A 22,225-nucleotide genomic window follows, 5' to 3' on the forward strand; every position below is an offset into this window, starting at 1 on the left:
TTAAGCTATTTGCTTGCCGAATGGTTACTAACTGGAAGGGAACATGAGGCAGCCTGTTTTAGTTCTGGAAAGGTTTTTTATATTTGCATTTTGGTTATGGTTACACAGGTGCATTTATATGTAAACTTTCATTAAGGAATACCTTAAGATTTCTGCATTAATTATACATAGTTGTAGCTAAGTACAGAAATAAAAGTTTGTTTAAAACTTTAAAAAAAGTGATTTTTATCTATTTCTTCTGGTTCCCCTTCACCCCCAGCAAAACTCTCAATAGTTATGCCTGGTAGTATGCTAAATGGAATTACATTAAATTTATCTAACAATTTGGAAAGACTTTCTTGATACAGCATGAAGCCTTTTTAATATGGAACTTATTTAAGTCATTTTCTATAACCTAAAGGTGTTTTTATAATGTTCTTCATTAAAATTTATATAGTCCTTTAATTTGTTTTTAGATAATTTTAGTTGTGAGTAGCCTTCTCAATCCATTTATATTTCATAATATTGTTAATGTTCAAATTTGATTTAGTCCTTTTATGTTTTGTCAGTTGTCAAATTTTTTATTAATCTTTAAATTGTATTAGTAGAGACTCAGTAAAAAAGGAGAATTGTCCTTATTGATATTTTACTAATTTTTGCATAAACTAAAATCTTTAAAATATGTGTTAAATGTGTTGGGATGCATCCTTACCTCATTCTTCTTAAAGCTGAAAAGTGTTAAAGTTTCCATAAGAAATATGTTTTGACCTTTGTCTTTATGTTGTTTACCAACATATCACATAACCCCAGTATTTCTAAACATGTTTTTATTAAGCATGGCTCCAGAATTTTTATCAGATACCTTTTGAGATCTGGTATTATAATCATTGATTGTTTTCATTGCATTGTTGATTAATTGAATTGAGTTCCTCGTATTGAATCATCCTTGTGTTCCTGGGAAAAATGTATTTTATTATATATGGTCTTAATTTTATATTAATACGTATAATATTATATATGTGATTTAATTAAATAGTTTTCTTATTTAAATAGCTATACATAGAAAACCAATAATTTATGAAAAATTCATTTGCTGTAATATCAATTAAAATTTCTTTCTTTTTTTTTTTTTCCCCCACAGTCTGTGGTCGATGACTGGATTGAATCATATAAACAAGACAGGGACATTGCACTTCTGGATTTAATCAACTTTTTTATCCAGTGTTCAGGATGTCGAGGTACAGAATGTTGGAATAAATGATTTACACTGAGACTTTGTCAGTCCAGCAAATTTACTTTACCTTGTGTTAATCATTTTATAATTCATTCTGGAATTAATTGCTAGTCTTTTGTGGTAAAATTATTTTATTTAAAAATATTTTCCTTTTTCCTAGTTCAATTTTACTCGTAACAGATTTCTGAAATTTTAGTGTTTTGAAGGAAATCTGAAATTAAGGAGTTTGTGAATTGGCCTTTTGGATCACAGGATTTTATAATTAATGTTTACTAATATTATTTGTATTGTGCTCTATATTGTGAAATGTGCCAGTTGCTAACATTCATTATTTTGAGTCCTCATCTTGTAGATGAAGTACTTGAAGGTTAAATGTTTGAAGGTAACATAAATATGAAAATCAGGTTTAAGTTTACAGTCATTTGGAATCCACAGACAATTTGTTAAAAAGTGAAGTTATTTTTATCATATTTGTAGGTAACTTATAGAGACCTTTTTTCTCTAGAATAAATGTTAACAGGTTAAATTGTACTATATGGGATAAATCAGTTGGTAAACAGCTTTCTTTGCTTATCAGTGCAGAAAGGTGATCTTCTATTGAGGTCACTGATCAAATTGATTTCTTGAAGGCTTTCTTATTTCTGAACAAGTTATCACTCACCATATTAACATAAGAATTTTATCAAGTATTTACAAAGTACCTAGGTTATTGTTCCAAAGTATATATATATACTATCAAGACAATCCCTGCCCCAGTAACTGTTAGAATATGTTTAATTTTAATTTTTATTTGTTATAATTTCTGCTCTGATTTTTTTTAATGTCCTTTCTACTTTGAGTTTATTTGCTTTTTATTTATTTGGCCATGCCATGCAGCATGCAACATCTTAATTCTCCATCTGGGAATCCAGTCTGTTGCCTACTGCAGTGATAGTGTGAAGTCTTGATCACTGGACCACCATGAAAGTCCCTGTTGAATTTTTAAAGAAGGATTTTTGCAAAGAAAAAGAGGAAAATAAACCAGTGGTTCACTGAACTGCTCATTACCAGGAGAGTAATAAAATTGGTTACGATTTAATGACTGTTTCATCTTGGCAGTGTATGTGCCAGGCTGTGTGCTTTACATTCATTAGCTCATTTGATATTGGTTTGACACTTCTATCAGTCAGATATGATTTTTATTCTGTCATTCAAGAAACTAAGGCTTCAGGGCTTAGGTTAGATTTTGGACATCATTCAGGTTTTAAGTGCCGAATTCATGATTTAGATTCAGGCTTGTCGCTATTTGGAGTCTCCATGTCTAATCATAAGACGTAGTGTAGGAATGACCAGGAGGAGCTTCTGATTCAACCTAGGCTGTGTGTTTCTGTGTATGTGTGAATATGGGGATATTTGTAAGAAAGTGCATCTCAAAGGAACAAACTTGATACTGGAACTGAGGTGTTGAGTAAGAGTAAATTAGGGTGGAAGAGAAAGGTCCAAGTTGACAGTTGGTGTAAAAATTTCAGAAGAAGAGAAAGTACAGCACGTTCTAGTTCATAGAGTTTGTGGCAGCAACCTGGAGCATAGAGTTAGGTGAGGATTGGCAAGGGATTAGTTTATTTGAAGGAAAGTGAGTTTGTTAATTTTACAGTCTTAAACTGGGAAAGGCAAGTACTGGGTGAAGTGCTTTACATATGTGGTTTTGTCTAATCTATGTAAGTGTCCTGTTAGAATGATTTTCGATTTTAAAACAAATGTTAGTCTTAAAATTTTTTGCTTTTGTAAATTATTCCTATGGTTTAAAAAAAAAAAAAAAACACAAGAAGAGAAACGTATATCAAAAACCCTTTACTACTTCTTGCCTTCCCATCTGTCTCCACAGAGTTACTTCTTAACTCCTTTGTTGTATATCCATCTGTCTGTCTGTATGAGTAGGAAATGTATGCTCATTTCTTCCTCACCCCTCTCACACAAAAGATACTGGTGTATAGAGAAATTTATTGGTTTCCTGCCTTCCCTCCCTTCCCTCACATTTCTCCCCTTCCTCCCTTTCCCTTCCTTTTCTTCCCTTTCTTCCCTCCTCTCCATTTCCTCCCTTCCCTCTCCCTCTTTTCCACCATCAAAGTATTCCTTTTTATGTATGTACAACAATTTATTTAACTAGTTGTATGTTGTATGTTAACAGTGCATTGACTACTATCTGTTATCTTTTGCTCTTACAATGAGTACTTTTGTGTGTACCTCATTTGTTCTTTGTGGCAGAATGGATGTCTGTATGTTATTATATTTTTAATTATATTAGATATTGCCAAATTTCCTGTTACGGGAATTTTATCAATTTTACTCCTATCAGTAATACATGAAAATACCTGTTTCTATTTGGTCTTTTCAACAAAGTGTTTTTATCAAATTTTTTTATTGGTCTTATGAATGATTTAAAAATACATTGTATGATTTTTTTTTTTTTAATTGAGGTGAAATACACTTACACAGTTAACCATTTAAAGTGGGTGGTTTAGTAGTTTTTAGCACATTAATAGTGTTGTACAACCACCTCTTTCTGGTATCAAAACTTTTTTGTTATCACCCCAGAAGAATACTTATCATTAACTAGTCACTCCACATTAGCCTCTTCCCTGCAGTCTTTGGCTACCTCTAATCTGCTGTCTGCTCCTATGTTCTAGTCATTTTATGTAAAAGGAGATTGTACAGTATGTGACCTTTTGTATCTGATCTCTTTAATTTAGCATATCTTTTATATTTCTCCAAGTAGTAGCATATATTGATAAAATTCATTTCATTGTATGTATATATTATAATTTATTTATCCATTCATCCATTGATGGACACTTGGACTTGCACTTTTTGGTTGTTGTGAATATTGCTACTATGAATATTTATGGTCAGGTATCTGTTTAAGTACTTATTTTTTAATTCTTCGGTGTAAATACCTAGGAGTGAAATTGCTGGATCATATGGTAATTCTATTTTAAGTTTTTGAGGAACTGCCAAATTGTTTTCACAGCAGCTGCACCATTTTAAATTCCAGAAATGTATGAAGACTCTTATTTCTCCACATCCTCTAAAACACTTTTACTTTCCAGTTTTAAAATTTTAATGTCCTAGGGGGTATGAAGTGGTATTTTTTTATGGTTTTGATTTGCATTTTCTTTATTACCTGTGACTTGGGCAACTTTTTGTGTTTTTGCAATGTGTATGTCTTTTTTGAAGAAATGTGTATTTGAGTCCTTTGCTTATTTTGAAATTAGATGGGTTTTAGTTTTGCTGTGATTTATTGTATTAGATTCTTTGTATATTCTTGATATTAAATCTTTTATCAGATATATAATATGGAACTGTTTTTAACTTGCAACAACTCCCACACTGTAGGTTGTCTTTTCCCTTTATTAAAGATGTCCTTTGATGGACAGAAGTTTTAAATGTTTGTGAAGTCCAACTTTTTTTTCATTTCTTTTGCTTATGCTTGTGGTGTCAAATCTATGAATCCATTGCCAGTTCTAAGAGCATGAAGGTTTACCTCCATATTTTCTTCTAATAGTTTTATAGTTTTAGATCTTATGTGTAGGTCATTGATCCATGGTTAAGTTTTGTATTTGGATGATTTTAATTTGTATTTCTCTTATGTGTGTGACTTGAGAGCCTTTTTTTTTTCTTCAGTTTTCTGTTCATATCTGTTGCTATTTTTCCTTTCAGCTGTCTTCATAGTTCCTGAAAAGGCATTTGACAAAACAGATTTTAAAACATTTTAGTATATTAGACTGAGATGCATATTTTCTTAACATGTTTAAAAGAGAAAGCTCACTGTCTCTCATACTAGTGCAATGTAATAAAAATCTAAAATAGATTCAAGTACCTGTGAACCTGTAGTAAGCAGATATTATGGCACATATGAAAAAAGACAGCTGTAAGATACAACTATATAATAGACCATTTTTCATGTATCAGATTGAAAAAATTGTAAGTTATAATCTCTGTTGTTAAGGCTGTGAGGAAACAGACACTCTTCCATTATTTGTTGGAATAAAAGTGGATACATATCTCATAAATAGAAATTTGACATTACCTGCCAAAACTCCCTCATAGCTCAGTTGGTAAAGAATCCGCCTGCAATGCAGGAGACCCTGGTTCGATTCCTGGTTCGGGAAGATCTTCTGGAGAAGGCATAGGCTACCCAATCCAGTATTCTTGGGCTTCCCTTGTGCCTCAGCTGGTAAAGAATCTGCTTGCAATGCAGATACCTGGGTTCAGTATCTGGGTTCGCAAGATCCCTGGAGAAGGGAAAGGCTACCCACTCCAGTATTCTGGCCTATACAGTCCATGGGGTCGCAAAGAGTTGGACACGACTGAGCGACTTTCACTTTCACCAAAACTACATATGTTCTTATCTTTTGACCTAGCCATACTGTTTCTGGAATTTTGCCATGAAGATGTATTTCCATTTTACAAAAATAAATGCACAGGGTTTTTCAGTAACATATTATTTGTAGTTGTGAAATATTGGAAACAACCTAAATGCCAGTGTATAGTACAGTGATTGAATAAATTGTGGCAAAACTTACTCAATGGAGCTTTTTGGCATGGCAAAAAATTATGAGGAAAAACTGTGTGGGCTAATGAGGGAGATTTTCAGGATACATTTATTTTTTTAAGTGCAAGTTCAGTTCAGGTCAGTTCAGTCGCTCAGTCGTGTCCGACTCTTTGCGACCCCATGAATCACAGCACGCCAGGCCTCCCTGTCCATCACCAACTCCCGGAGTTCACTCAAACTCATGTCCATCGAGTCGGTGATGCCATCCATCCATCTCATTCTCTGTCGTCCCCCGTATCCTCCCGCCCCCAGTCCCTCCCAGCATCAGAAAGAGGGTCTAAAAGTATTCAGCTTTTTTTAGAGGAAAGAAGGGAAATAATAGAATATACACATGTATCTGGTCACTTGACCATAAAGAAACAAAGGAAAGATAAGACACAGAATAATGATTGCCTACCTGTAGGGTATAGTAAAAGTGAAGTCGCTCAGTTGTGTCCAACTCTTTGCGACCCCATGGACTGTAGCTTACCAGGCTCCTCCATCCATGGGATTTTCCAGGCAAGAACACCGGAGTGGGTTGCCATTTCCTTCTCCAGGAGATCTTTCCTACCCAGTGATTGAACCCGGGTCTCCTGCATTGTAGGCAGACGCTTTACTGTCTGAGCCACCAGGGAAGACCCCTGTAGGGTATGTGTGTATGTAAATGGAGTGGAAAACTTACAGGGATTTGGGGTGGAGGGAAGATACTTACTGGAATATACTTTTTGAACAGTCTTGACTTTGGGAGTTATCTTCATGTTTCATATACTCAGAAAAAAAGAAAAATCAGTGAAGATGGATGGAAAATCCACGACTTGGATGCACTCAGAATAGCTGAATCATACATAAATAACACATGCTGAAGAGTATAAAAAGTACTAACTAAAATTTGAACACAGTGCTTATACTCCAAAACTAGTGGAGGAAAGTGAAAAACATAATATTTACCTCCTCAAATTGTCTCCTTACAAGATACGTATTATAAATAAAATGGTACTTTACCTGTACAAAGTTAATAGACACCACTGTAAACAAATGATGAAAGCAAACAGTGCAAACAGTTATTGAACCAGTTGATAGCATGTGCTTCATGGTAGGCACTTATGAGAACTCAGCCTTATTTTTGTATTATTTTAGCTTATAGTACAGAGCCTGAAACTGCTCATGAGAAAACAGTGGGCAAGCTCAAGTTGAGGTATATTTTCCATAATAACTATCCTGTACTCTGTAAGACTGTCCATGTCATGAAATAGAAATGACTAAGAAAACTGTTCCAGGACTTAATGCAATACATGATCTTAGATTTTTCTTTTGACACAGAGAGCATTATTGCAACAAATACTAAATTCCAAAATCAGTTCTTTGAATTAGAACATATATTGTTAATTTCAGCATTCTGATCATTATTCTGTAGTTGTATTAGATTTTTGTTTGCTTTGGGAAATATATACAGGAGTATTGATAAATAAAGGGATATGTGAAGAAGGAAAGGATAAAAAAGGTAAAATGTTCACATCTGAGAATTTGGCGATGGATATTCAGAATCCCGTGCACTTTTCTTACAACTTTTTTGTAAATTCTGGAAAGTGAAAAATGGAAGGATGAAAAATCCTTTTAACCCCAAAGTCAACATCATGCTGAAGGGAATCTAGTAGAATAATTTTCACTGAAGTCAAACAAGACAGAGATGCCCATTTTCACAACTGCCAGTTAATATTAGCCATATAAGCCAGCATGTTTGTGGTGAAGCCAGTAAAGTGAAGTATGTATGATCACTATTTGAGAGTAATATTGAAAGTTGAGAAATTTCAAGAGGAACAGTTTGCAAAACTAGTAAAAACAATATAATAATTCTGAAAGAGATCAAAATGGCAGAGTATGAGGATGCTGAGCTCCCTTCTCCCTGATGGACATCTCAGAAATACAGTACACGTGTGGCTACTGTTACTGAAACAAACTGTACACTGATAGAACAGCCTTTCTGTAACCAAGACTGCAAAGGAAGATTCACACAGAGTTGAGTAGGAAGAGAAGAGAAATGATCAGTTCTGGACTTGCACCCCTAGCAAGGAGAGCATATCACAAGCACGAGGATTCTTCCTAGGGTTTGAGACATTTGAGTTCCATATTTGGCAACCCAGATTTGGGGCCCATTATCAAGAACTGAAGTGAACCAAGAAGATGAGTCCCCTTAACAGGTTTGAAATCCAGTAAGCCATATGGTAAATATGGCTATACAAAACCAAAATTCCACTTATGATGGTTGCATACAAACACTGTTTCCCCTTGGGAACAAGGTGGAGGAAGCAGATTTAAAATGACCTGAGACTCAGACTGATTTCCTGCAACTGTCCCATTGCACACTCTAGCTTGCACTGGGTACTTGCTCCGGCACCCTTCCTCTAACACCGTAGTCTTCTAGGGTGAAGGTTGCCAATGCCAATAGGGTGACGACTTGGAGATTTGGAGCTAGCTCAGACTCGATCTTATGTCGGAACAGAGTGAGGGCAGTCCAAGACTGGATGGCTTCACAGGAGAATTCTACCAAACATATTAAGAATATCTACTACCTGTCCTTCTCAAACTTTTCCAAAAAGTTGAAGAGGAGGAAACTTTCCTGAGTTCATTCTGTAAGGCCACTAATACACAAAGACTGCCCCCACCCCAAATACAAGCCAATATCTCTGATGAATATAGCTACAGAAATCTCAAGAAAATATTAGAAAACCAAATTCAGCAATCATCAAAAGGATCATACACTAAGATCAGAATTCAGCAATCAGAAGGATCATACATCATGATTAAATTGGTTTTATACAGGGATGCAGGGATGGTTCAGCATTCATAAATCAATACAGCACATTCATAAAAAGAATAAAATTACACAATCATTTCAGTAGACAAAATTCAGCATTCATTCATTCATGATAAAAACTCTCATCAAACATGAAAGTCACTTAGTCATGTCTGACTCTGTGACCCCATGGACTACGGAATTCTCTAGATCGGAATACTGGAGTGGGTAGCCTTTCCCTTCTGCAGGTGATCTTCCCAACCCAGGGATTGAACCCAGGTCTTCCGCATTGTAGGTGGATTCTTTACCAACTGAGTTATCTGGGAAACATCAAACTTGGTATGGAGGATATATGGCAGTATAATAAGGTGTAAGGATGACAGACACACAGCTTTTAGGTTAGTGCAAAAGTAATAGCGGTTTCAGAGGGGAATTTTAAATCATTATAATGAGGCACAAACACATCTTTATTAAACAAAAGAGGAACCATTACAGTCAACACATTTTTTGCCAGTGAAAAGTAAGTTTATTCCTATAGCATAAATATCCGTGCTTTGGGATTCGGTGAACTCTTGGAAAGCATTTTCTGTGTCCTGCTGGTTATGGAAACATTTTCCTTGCAAGAGTTTGCCGAGATGCTTGAAGAAGAGGTAGTTGATACCCGTGAGAGGTCAGGTGAATATGGCTGATGAGGCAAAACTTTGTAGCCCAATTTATTCAACTTTTGAAATGTTGGTTGTGTGACCTGTGGTCAAGCATTGTCGTGGAGAAGAATCGGGCTCTTTCTGTTGACCAGTACTGGCTTCAGGCATTCCAGTTTTTGATGCATCTCACCAAATTTGTGTACATGAATAAAAAAGTCTTATATTTGTGTTTTTTATTTTTATTTCTGAACTTTAGGTATGATACAGGATGCTTGGTGCTGGTGTGCGGGGATGACCCAGAGGGAGGATAAGGAGAGGAGGAGGGAGGTGGGAGGGGGTTCAGAAAGGGGAACTCATATACACCCGGGGTGGATTCATGTCAATGTATGTCTAAACCAACCAATATAATATTGTAAAATAATTAGCCTCCAATAAAAAAAAATAAGAAAAAGAAAAAAAATAAATGAAATCATTATAAGTAGAGTCTTCATTTTTTCTGAAGTAGACTTTATTTTTTATAGGAGGTTGAGGTTTACAAAAAAATTAAGCAAAAATTACACAGTTCCCATATACCCTCTTCTCCCCTCACTTTCACTTGTTAACATCTTGTACATTTGTTAAAATTGATGAAACAGTATTGATACGTTATTAACTAAAGTCCTTAGTTGACATTAGGGTTTGTCCACTGAAAAACATGCACAACATAAATGTTGATTCTCATGTTTTATCTTGTGGACTTGCTGAGGACCTAACCCTAAAACATAGCCTATGAGATAGCTCAAAGGGACTACTCCAAACAGATAAGGGAGGACCCAGGATATATAGGAGTTTTTGCACCAAAAACCAAGTATTAGTATTTTATTTTGTCTTGGTTTTTAATTGGGGGATAATTGGAGGATAATTGCTTTACAGTATTGTGTTGGTTTCTACTGTACAAAAACTCACATCATCCATAATTATATATAACCCCTCCATTTGGACCTCCCTCCCACCCCACTGCATCCCACCCCTCTAGGTCATAACAGAACCCTGACTGACGTCCATGTGTTATATAACAGCTTCCCACTAGATACCTGTTTTAAACACAGTAGTATGTATATGTCAGTGCTACTCTGTATATGTTAGTCCCACCCTCTCCTTCTACCACAAGTTCATTCTCTACATCTTGTGTTTCTATTCCTGCTCTACAAATAGGTTCATCGGTACTGTTTTATCTTGATTCCATACATGTGCATTAATATACAGTATTTATTTTTCTCTTTCTGACTTACTTTACTCTGTGTAACAGACTTTAGTTTCATCCACCTCTGTTCATCTGACTCACATTTGTTTGTTTATGGCTGAGTAATATTCCATTGTGTATACATACCACACCTTCTTTATTGTTCATATGTTGATGGACAGCTAGGTGGTTCCCATGTCCTGGCTAGTGAACATAGTCCTGCAGTGAACATTGGGGTACATGTGTAAAAATTATGGTTTTCCCAGGTCTGTGCCCAATAGTGAGATTGCTGAGTCAGAGGGTGGTTTTAGCCCTAGTTTTTAAGGACTCTCCATACTGTTCTCCATAGTCACTGTATCAATTTACATTGCCACCAACAGTGCAAGAAGATTCCCTTTTCTCCCCATCCTCTACAGCAATTATTGTTTGTAGATTTTTTAATGATGGCCATTCTGACTGGTGTGAGGTGGTACCTCATTGTAGTTTTGATTTGCATCTCTCTAATAATGAACAGTCCTGAGCTTCTTTTCATGTGTTTATTGGCCATCTGTATGTCTTCTTTGAAGAAATATCTAGTTAGGTCTTCTGCCCTTTATGGGATTGGGTTGTTTGTTTTTCTGACAATTAGCTGCATGAGTTGCTTGTTTATTTCGGAACTTTTTTGTTGCTTTACTTGCAGTTATTTTCTCCCATTCTTAAGGTTGTCTTTTCACCTTGCTTATACTTTCTTTGCTGTGCAAAAGCTTTTAAGTTCAATTAGATCCCTTTTTTTTTTTTAATTCCCTTTACTCTAGGAGGTGGGTCAAACAGAATCGCGCTGTGATTTATGTCAGAGTGTTCTGCCTATGTTTTATAATTTATGGTTTCTGAACTTATATGTTGGTCTTTAATCCATTTTGAGTTTATTTTTGTGTATGGTATTGTTATAATTTCATTCTTTTACTCATAGCTGTCCAATTTTTCCAGCACCACTTACAGAAGAGACTATCTTTTCTCTGTTGTATATTCTTCCCTCCTTTGTCAAAGATACGGTGCCCATCAGTGTGTGAGTTAATCTCTAGACTTTCTTGTTCCATTCATCTATATATATATATATATATTTTTTTTTTTTTTTGGTCAGTACCACACTGTCTTGATTACTATTCCTTGGTAGTATAGTCTGAAGTCAGGAAGGTTGATTCCTCCAGCTCCATTTTCTTTCTCAAGATTGCTTTGACTATTTGGAGTCTTTGGTGTTTTCATACAACTGTGATATTTTTTCTTCTAGTTCTGTGAAAAATGCCATTGGTAATATGATAGGGAATGCATTGAATCTGTAGATTGCTTTGGGTAGTATAGCATTCCCATCCAAAAACATGGTATATCTTTCCATCTGTTTGTGTCATCTTTGATTTCTTTCATCAGTGTTTTAAAGTTTTTCTTGCAGTGATGAGTGGGATTGTTTTCTTAATTTGACTGATTTTTCATTATAAGTTTACAGGATTGCAAAAGATTTCTTTTTAATTTTGTATGCTGTGACTACTGAATTCACTGATTACCTCTAGTAATTTTCTGGTGGCATCTTTAGGGTTTTCTATGTATATAGTATTACGTCATCTGCAAAGAGAGACAGTTTTACTTCTTTTCCAATCTGGATTTTTTTTTCTTTTTCTTATCTGATTGCCTTGACCAGAACTTCCCAAAAACTATATTGGATAATAGTGGCGAGAGTATGTACCCTTGGCTTGTTGCCAGTCATACAGGAAATGCCTTCAGTTTTTCACCATTGAGAATAATGTTTATTGTGGGTTTGTCATATATGGCCTTTATTATGTTGAGGTAGGTTCCCTATATCCTCACTTTCTGGAAGGTTTTTGTCATAAATTGGTATTTTGTTTTGTTTGAGATGATCATATGGTTTTTATTGTTCAGTGTCTTTATTTGGTATATCAAATTGATTCATTTGTGTATATTGAAAAATCCTTTCATACCTGGGATTAACCCAACTTGATCATAGTATATGATCCTTTCAGTGTGTTGTTCCATTCTGTTAGTATTTTGTTGAGGATATTTGCATGTATGTTCATCACTAATATTGGCCTGTAATTTTCTTTTTTGTGTGATGTCATTGTCCGGTTTTGATATCAGGGTGGCCTCGTAAAATGAGTTTGGAAGTGTTCCATCGTCTCAATTTTTGGAAGAGTTTGAGCAAGATAGGTGGTTAGCTCTTCTCTAACCATTTGATAGAATTCTCCTGTGAAGCCATCTGGCCCTGGGCTTTTATTTTTTGGAATATTTTTGATCACAGTTTTCATTTCTGTATTTGTGATTGATCTGTTCATATTTTCTGTTTCTTCCTGGTTCAGTCTTGGAAGGTTATACTTTTCTAACAGTTTTCCAATTTCTTGCAGGTTGTCATTTTATTTGCAATTAGATGCTTATAAGTAGTCTCTAAGATCCTTGGTTTTTCTGTGTTGTGTATTATTAGTTCTCTTTTTTCATTGCTAATTTTATAGATTTGAGTCTGCTCCCATTTTTCTTGATGAGTCTAGCTAATGGTTTATGAATTTCATTTATCTTCTCAAAGAACCTGGTTTTAGTTTTATTGATCTTTGCTGTTGTTTTCTTCACTTCTTTCTGCTGTAATTTTCATGATTCTGTTCCTCCTACTGACTTTGGGGGTTTTTCGTTCTTTTTTAGTTCCTTTAGTTGTTAATCTTATTGGCATCACTTTGTATGTTATCTGTTGCTTTTCCCTTGCTGCTTTCAATAATTTTTCTTTGTGTTAATTTTTGTTAGTTTGATTGATATGTGTCTTGTAGTCCCTTGTAGCCCAGCTGGTAAAGAATCCGCCTGCAATGCGGGAGACCTGGGTTCGATCCCTGAGGTGGGAAGATCCCTTGGAGAAGGGAAGGCTACCCACTTCTGTATTCTGGCCTGGAGAATTCCAGGGACTATCCAGTCCATGGGGTCGCAAAGAGTCAGACACGACTGAGCGACTTTCACTTCACTTCACTTGTTGTGTTTCTCATTTGGTCTATCCTGTTTGAGACTCTCTGGGTATCCAGTACTTGGGTGGCTATTCCCTGTGTTAGGGAAGTTTCCAATTATAATCTCCTCAAATATTCTCTCATATCCTTTCTTTTTTTCTTCTTCTGAGGCCCCTGTAATTTATATGCTTGTGTGTTTAACGTTGTCCCAGAGGTCTCTGTAACTGTCCTCATTTCTTTTCATTCTTTTTTCTTTATTCTGCTATGCTTCAGTTATTTCCATCATTCTATCTTGTAGCTTAGTTACTTGTTCTTCTGCCTCAGTTATTTTGCTGTTAGTTCCCTCTGCTGCTGCTGCTGTTAAGTCACTTCAGTCGTATCCGACTCTGTGTGACCCCATAGACGGAAGCCCACCAGGCTCCCCCATCCCTGGGATTCTCCAGGCAAGAACACTGGAGTGGGTTGCCATTTCCTTCTCCAATGTGTGAAAGTGAAAAATGAAAGTGAAGTCCCTCAGTCGTGTCCGACCCTTAGCGACCCCACAGACTGCAGCCTACCAGGCTCCTCCATCCATGGGATTTTCCAGGCAAGAGTACTGGAGTGGCTTGCCATTGCCTTCTCCGTTAGTTCCCTCTAGTGTAGTATTTATTTCAGTTTTTGAGTCATTCATCGCTGATTGTCTGTTCTTTAGTACTTCTAAATTCTTGTTAAACATTTCTTGTATCTTCCCTATCAGATCTCCATTCTGTTATCAGTGCCTTCCTTCTGTTTCCCAGATTTTAGATCATCTTTACTATCATTACTCTAAGTTTTTTCTCAGATAGACTGCCTATTTCCTCTTCATTTTTTTGGGTCTTGTTGGTTTTTATCTTTCTCCTTCATCTTCTCCATATTTCTCTATCTTCTCATTTTGTTTAACTTACTGAATTTAGGGTCCCCTTTCCACAAGCTTCAGGGTCATAGTTTATCTTAACTTAAAGCATCTCGGTCCAGTGGGTTGGGTTTGGACCAGTGCCTTGTGTAGTCTTCCTAGTGAGGGGTCTGGTGCCTGTGTTCCGTTGGGTAGATCAAGATCTTCTCTTTCTGATGGGCAGTGCTGCCTCCCCTGTGTGTTTTGGGGAGTCTGTGAGTTTAGTATGTGTTTACACAGCCTGTCTGTTAGTGGGTGGGGTTCTGTTCCAGTTTTGCTAGTTGATTGGCATGAGAAGTCCAGCACTGGAGCTTGCTGGCCCTTCAGTGGAACCAGGTTTTAGTGTTGTCAAATAAAATGATGTACAATGTGAGAGTTCCAAATTAAATTTCATTTGGGGAAGAATGAGTATAGCAGCCTGGGAGATAGCACCTCAGACAGCTCTGATAGACTGCTCCAAAGAGGCTGTGGGGAATATATAAGATTTTGGTGAAGGGAAGTTAAGTGCAATCAAGTGCCTACTTTACAAAAGGTTTTCTACTAGTCACAAGGAGCTGATGTCATCATGAAGGGATTTAGTGATTTTCTAGATGTGAAAGAGGCAAGCACTGGGATCTTGAAGTAGTTTCTGAAAATATCTAACTATCTGAACACCTGTTTCACCAGTTTCCCTGAAGCAGAGTGCCTCATTCTTCACCCTGAATGCCCCTCAGGAGGTATTGAAGGTCAGCAGCTGCAACAGCACAGACAGGGTTCAGTCACCATGAAGCAGATGACAAAAACCCTTGTTGTTGTTCACTTGCTGCCAAATGCTTTTGGGAAGTACCAGTTTGTAGTTGACAGGCAAGTGCTGGTTTGTAGTTGACAGTGTTGAGATGGAGGCCTTTTGGAGAACTCTTGAAGCCATTTACCTTGGATTGGGACTTGAACCCATGTGCACTCAAACGCAGCCAAAACCCATCTTAGGATTTGAACCCACGTGGTTAGACTGGAACCTGGCCAAAACCCTGTTTGGGACTTGAACCCATAAGACTGGAAATCTAACCCACCCAATATCCATGGTACCTGGTTTTAGGACCTAATGAAGCTCAGGTTCTGGATGTCTCATCTCTGAAAGAATTCAGTGAGACAAACTGATGGATAAGAAGTAGATTTATTCAGATTCAGAGAGAAACATACTTCACAGATAGAGTGTGGGCCATTCCCCAGGGCGAGTGCGGCTATGAAATGTGGCCTGGTTAGTTATTATAGACTGGGTAATTTAATATGCTAATTACTGGGAGGATATTTCCAACTATATTGGGGAAGAGGTGGAGATTTCCAGAAATTGGGCCTACTCCTTGACTTTTTTCACAGTGCCTTAGGACTGTCCTTGGTATCTCTAATTTTCCTGAAGAGATCTGTAGTCTTTCCCATTTCATTGTTTTCCTCTATTTCTTTGCATTGATCACTGAAGAAGGCTTTCTTATCTCTCCTTGCTTTTCCTTGCAACTCTGCATTCAAATGGGGTTCAGTTCAGTTCAGTCATGCCCAACTCTGCAACCCTGTGGACTACAGCACACCAGGCCTCCCTGTCCATCACAGATTCACAGAGTTTACTAAAACTCATGTTCATTGAGTTAGTGATGTCATCCAACCATCTCATTCTCTGTCGTCCCCTTCTTCTCCCCACTTCAATCTTTCCCAACATCAGGGTCTTTGCAAATTAGTCAGCTCTTAGCATTAGGTGGTGAAAGTATTCGAGTTTCAGCTTCAACATCAGTCCTTCCAATGAACACCCAGGACTGATCTTTAGGATGGACTGGTTGGCTCTCCTTGTAGTCCAAGGGACTCTCAGGAGTCTTCTCCAGCACCACAGTTCAAAATTATTCATAAATTATTCAGCGCTCAGCTTTCTTTATAGTCCAACTCTCACAAAGATAGATGACTAATGGAAAAACCATAGCTTTGACTAGATGGACCTTTGATGGCAAAGTAACGTCTCCATTTTTAATATGCTGTGTAGGTTGGTCATAGTTTTTCTTCCAAGGAGCAAGTGTCGTTTAATTTCATGGTTACAGACACCATCTGCAGTGATTTTGGAGCCCAAGAAATTAAGTCTGTCACTGTTTCCATTGTTTTCCCATCTTTTTACCATTAAGTGATGGGACCAGATGCCATTATCTTCACTTTTGAATATTGAATTTTAAGCCAGCTTTTTTACTCGCCTCTTTCACTTTCATCAAGAGGCTCTTTAGTTCCTCTTCGCTTTCTTCCATAACGGTGGTTTCATTTGCATATCTGAGATTATTGATATTTCTTCCAGCAATTTTGATTCTAACTTGTGCTTCATCCAGACTGGTATTTCACATGATGTATTTTGCATTAAGTTAAATAAGCAGGGTGACAATATACAGCCTTGACATATTCCTTTCCCAATTTGGAAGCAGTCTGTTGTTCCATGTCCAGGTCTAACTGTTGCTTTTTGACCTGCATATAGTTTTCTCAGGAGGCAGATAAGGTGGTGTGGTATTCCCATCTCCTTAAGAATTTTCCACAGTTGTTGTGATCCACAAAGTCAAAGGCATTTCCTACATCCCATAAATTTTGAACCATTGTTCTTTCATTTTCATTTGTGTCTAGGTATTTTTTTAATTTCTTTTTTGATTTCTTCAGTGATCCAGTCAGTGGTTGTTTAGTAGTGTATTGTTTAACCGCCACACGTTTGTGTTTCTTAAGAATTTTTTCTTGTAGTTTATTTCTAATTTCATAGAGTGTGATTAGAAAAGATGGTTGGTATTATTTCAGTACCCTACTTTCATCAATAGATCATCCAGACAGAATATCAATAAGGAAATGCAGGCCTTAAATGACACTCTAGATGAGTTGGACTTAATTGATATTTATAGAGAATTCCATCCAAAAGCAGCATACTACCCATTTTTATCAAGTGCACATGGGATAGTTTCTACAATTGATCACAATGTAGGCCACACAGCAAGTTTGGTACATTTAAGAAAATCAAAATAATTTCAAACATTATTATTTTTTTAAGTAAAATTATTATTAGTTTCATCCATGTGTATGCCATATCATATATATTTTTTTCTTCATATGTATCTGGGATCACTTCTGCCTGCTGGTCATCATTTAGAAATTTCCTTCAAGGTCTCTTGTGATTCTGTAGACTTCGTTGAACTTTGTCTGATATATGTTTAACTTGTCTTTATTTCTTAAAATATATTTTAATGGGTATATAAATTAATATTTCCCTTCAGAGCACTGAAGAATCCAGTCTGTTCTGGCTTGCGTTATTTTTGAGAACTTGGAATAATCATTTCCCTCATTTTCAATAATTTTTTCCCTAAAGTGTAGGATTTCCTTTTGTTTCCCATTTTCTACATTTTGACTACATTATATTCTAGATACAGAGCTTTTTTGTTCCATTTGCTTATTTTCAGTAGTCAGTTCAGTTGCTCACTAGTGTCCAACTCTGTGACCCTATGGACTGCAGTACTCCAGGCTTTCCTATCCATCACCAACTCCTGGAGCTTATTCAAACTCATGTCCACTGAATCAGTGATGTCATTCCAACCATCTCATCCTTTGCCATCCCCTTCTCCTCTCACCTTCAGTCTTTCCCAGCATCAGGGTCTTTTCCAGTGAGTCAACTCGTCGCATGAGGTGGCCAAAGTATTGGAGTTTCAGCTTTAGCATCAGTCCTTCCAATGAACACCCAGGATTGATCTCCTTTAGAATGGACTGGTTGGATCTCCTTGCAATCCAAGGGACTCTCAAGAGTATTCACCACCACAGTTCAAAAGCATCAATTCTTCCGCGCTCATCTTTCTTCAGTCTTTTAAAATATTGCTTCTTCTCCTTTTATTCCACTTCTCCCTTGGTAACAGTCTTTGAACTTCTTTACATACTGTCTTCTGTTTTCATTTCTGTATCTTTAAATTTTTGTTCTGTTCTCTGTGTAACTTTCCCCCTCTCTTACACTTCAAGTACTTTTTTTCCATTGTGCCAACCTATTGTATTTACTTTTCACCCATTTCTAAACATTATAGCTACTTGGCTTTTGTTAAAGAAAAAGAAGTTCAGTTTGTTCTCCGTCTATATTCAGTGGTTTATTATCCTTTTTTAACAAGTAAATTTACTTTATTTATAATCTGTATCTGATAATTCTACTATTTAAGTATAATTCTAACATATAATTTGTATCTGATAATGTTTCCAAAGTCAAGAGTTAACTGCTTGCTGCTCATAAGCTAGTGATTCGAGAGGTAAGTGTCAGTACAAATGAAAGATGCTTTAACTGGAAAAGCTAGTGATCTGAGCAGATGGTCAACTTGTGTCCGAAGACAAGCTTCAAAGATTCTGCTCAGCCATGACAGTTTTTAAAGTGAGAAATGGAGAGGAAAAGATCTCAGTGAACCATTGAGTTAGGATCTGCCTATAGTATTCCTTAGGGGGACTGTTGGCAGTAGAGGGCTTATCATTCTTTAACTACGAAATTGTTGATTCTTACTACTTTGTATCTGGGCCAAGAATTATCATGTTAGGAAAGACATAGTGTGTATTCAAGAAAGAATATGTCAGGAATTAGTTTCAATTGCTTAATGATCTCATTTCTATAATTACATTTTTTAGGTTAGCTGGGGAAGAAATGGTTAAAAAGGAAAGAGGCAAAAGAGCTGGTTTTATTAATTCTAATATTTCCATGTATTTTTTGGTCTTTTTCTTTTGTGCTTGTCCTTTTTCCTGTTACTCTTCTTTTTGATATATATATAGTTAACCTTTTATTTCAAGCTCCGTATTTTCTCTCAAATTTAAGTCTAGGATAAAGATACTAGTGAGAATTTATCATTTACCTGACAAATGCCCAGCGCTATTACCAATCTAGGAACATTTGCCACTAAGTTCACTTTGAAGTTTTCTGGTTTGGTTTGTGTGAATTCAGGATCCTTGTGAGAAGACCAGTTTTTGATTACCACATTGGTAAATGTTCCAGGCACATTTACCTCCTTCTACTTAGTACCAAAGAAAACAAACAACAACAAAAAACCCCCACTAGAAAAACGTTTTTTTTGGCCCTCCCCAAATTCGTAGATTCACTATTTCTGTTGTTTTTCTGTCACCCACTCTCATCCGACTCTTTGCAACCCCATGGACTGCAGCATGCCAGGCCTCTCTGACCTTCACTGTCTCACAAAGTTTGCCCAAGTTCATGTCCAGTGCATCGATGATGCCATCTATCCACATCATCCTCTGATGCCCTCTTCTGTGTTCAGTCTTTTCCAGTCAGTCAGCAGTTCACATCATATAACCAGAACACCAGAGTTTCAGCTTCAGCATCAGTCTTTCCAGTGAATACTCAGGGTTGATTTCACTTAAGACTGCCTGGTTTAATCTTGCTGTCCACGGGAATCCCAGGAGACTTCTCCATCACCACGGTTCCCAGGCATCAATTCTTCAGCACTCTGTCTTCTTTACAGTCCAGCTCTCACTACCGTATGTGAGCACTGGTAAGACCATAGCCTTTGACTGTACAAACCTTTGTTGGCAGAGTAATGTCTCTGCTTCTGAATGCACTGTCGAGGTTTGTCATAGCTTTGCTGCTAAGAAGCTGTCATCTTCAGATTTCATAGCTGCAGTCACGATCCACAGTGATTTTAGAGCCCAAGAAGAGGAAATCTGTTGCTCCTTATATCTTTTCCCCCTCTATTACCATGAAGTAATGGGTCAGATTCCACAACCTTGGTTTTTTAAATATATACTTTTAAGTTGGCTGTTTCACTCTCCTCCTTGCCCTCATCATGAGCCTCTTTGCATTCTGCCATTAGAGAGTGGTACCATTTGCATATCTGAGGTTGTTGGTGTTTCTCCTGCTTATCTTCATTCCAGCTTGTAACTCATCCAGTCCAGCGTGTCTCACAATGTGCTCAGTGTATAGATTAAACAAACAGGGTGACAGCAGACAGCCGTGTCAAACTCCTTTCTCAGTCTTGAACCAATCAGTTGTTCCATACAGGCTGCTACGTGTTGCTTCCTCACCCACATACAGGTTTCTCTGGAGACAGGTAAGATGGTCTGGTATTCCCATTTCTTTAAGAGGTTTCCACAGTTGATTATGATCCTCACAACAAAGGTGCCTCTGGTTCCTCTTCCTTTTCTAAACCCAGCTGTGACATCTACAAGTTCCACAAAATATGTTCAGTTTAGTCACTCACTTGTGTCTGACTCTTTGTGACCCCATGGACTGCAGCATGCCAGGCCTCCCTGTCCATCACCAACTCCCAGAGTTTACTCAAACTCATGTCCATTGAATTGGTGATGCCATCCAACCATCTCATCCTCTGTTGTCCCATTCCTCTCCCCCGTTCAATCTTTCCCAGCATCAGGGGATTTTCAAATGAGTCAGTTCTTCGCATGAGTTGGCCAGCGTATAGGAGTTTCAGCTTCAACATCAGTTCTTCCAGTGAACATTCAGTACTAATTTCCTTAGGATGGACTGGTTGGATCTTCTTGCAGTCCACGGGACTCTTGAGTCTTCTCCAACACCACAGTTCAAAGCATCAATTCTTGGGCGCTCAGCTTTCTTTATAAACTCTCACATCCATACATGATCACTGGAAAAACCATAGCCTTGACAAGACAGACCTTGGTTGGCAAAGTAATGTCTCTGCTTTTTAATATGCTGTCTAGTCTGGTCATAACTTTCCTTCCAAGGAGTAAGCGTCTTTTAGTTTCACGGCTGCAGTCACCATCTGCAGTGGTTTTGGAGCCCCTAGAAATAAAGTCTGCCACTGTTTCCACGGTTTTCCCATCTATTTGCCATGAAGTGATGGGACCGGATGCCATGATCTTTGTTTTCTGACTGTTGAGCTTTAAACCAACTTTTTCACTCTCCTCTTTCACTTCCATCAAGACGTTCTTCAGTTCCTCTTTACTTTCTGCCATAAGGGTGGTGTCATCTGCATACCTGAGGTTATTGATATTTCTTCCGGCAGTCTTGATTCCAGCTTGTGCTTCTTCCAGCCCAGCATTCCTCATGATGTACTACTCTGCATATAAGTTAAATAAGCAGCGTGACAACATACAGCCTTGACGTACTCCTTTTCCTATTTGGAACCAGTCTGTTGTTCCATGTCCAGTTCTAACTGTTGTTTCCTGACCTGCATACAGGTTTCTCAAGAGGCAGGTCAGGTGGTCTATAATTCCCATCTCTCAGAATTTTCCAGAGTTTATTGTGATCCACTCAGTCAATGGCTTTGGCATAGTCTATAAAGCAGAAATAGATATTTTTCTGGAACTCTCTTGCTTTTTCACTGCTCCAGAAGATGTTGGCAGTTTGATCTCTGGTTCCTCTGCCTTTTCTAAAACCAGCTTGAACATCTGGAAGTTTGCAGTTCAAGTTTTGTTGAAGCCTGGCTTGGAGAATTTTGAGCATTACTTTGCTAGTGTGTGATATGAGTGCAATTGTGTGGTAGTCTGAGCATTCTTTGGCATGGCCTTTCTTAGGGATTGGAATGAAAACTGACCTTTTCCAGTCCTGTGGCCACTGCTGAGTTTTCCAAATTTGCTGGCATATTGAGTGCAGCACTTTGACAGCATCATCTTTAAGGATTTGATATAGCTCAACTGGAATTCCATCACCTCCACTAGCTTTGTTTGTAGTAATGCTTCCTAAAGCCAACTGGACTTCACATTCCAGGATGTCTGGCTCTAGGTAAGCGATCACATCATTGTGATTATCAGGGTTGTGAAGATCTTTTTTGAACAGTTCTTCTGGGTATTCTTGCGACGTCTTAATATCTTCTGCTTCTGTTAGGTCCATATCATTTCTGTCCTTTACTGAGCCCATCTTTGCATGAAATGTTCCCTTGGTATCTCTAATTTTCTTGAAGAGGTCTCTAGTCTT

The 22,225-nt window shown here is 37.4% G+C and overlaps 1 protein-coding gene across 1 annotated transcript in view; it reads left to right on the plus strand.

The window, feature by feature from the left end:
• The window catches only part of STAG1 (STAG1 cohesin complex component), a 503,309-nt gene that overhangs the window by 220,062 nt on the left and 261,022 nt on the right, over positions 1-22,225 (plus strand). Inside the window, exon 5 of the mRNA XM_055413256.2 lies at positions 1,121-1,217. Coding sequence (XP_055269231.1) covers positions 1,121-1,217 — 97 coding nt within the window. The remainder of the gene's footprint in view (positions 1-1,120; positions 1,218-22,225) is intronic.

The sequence above is a fragment of the Moschus berezovskii genome, chromosome 1, assembly GCF_049115385.1.
Source record: "Moschus berezovskii isolate FMDL1 chromosome 1, NW_MosBer_1.0, whole genome shotgun sequence".
Classification (NCBI taxonomy): domain Eukaryota; kingdom Metazoa; phylum Chordata; class Mammalia; order Artiodactyla; family Moschidae; genus Moschus; species Moschus berezovskii.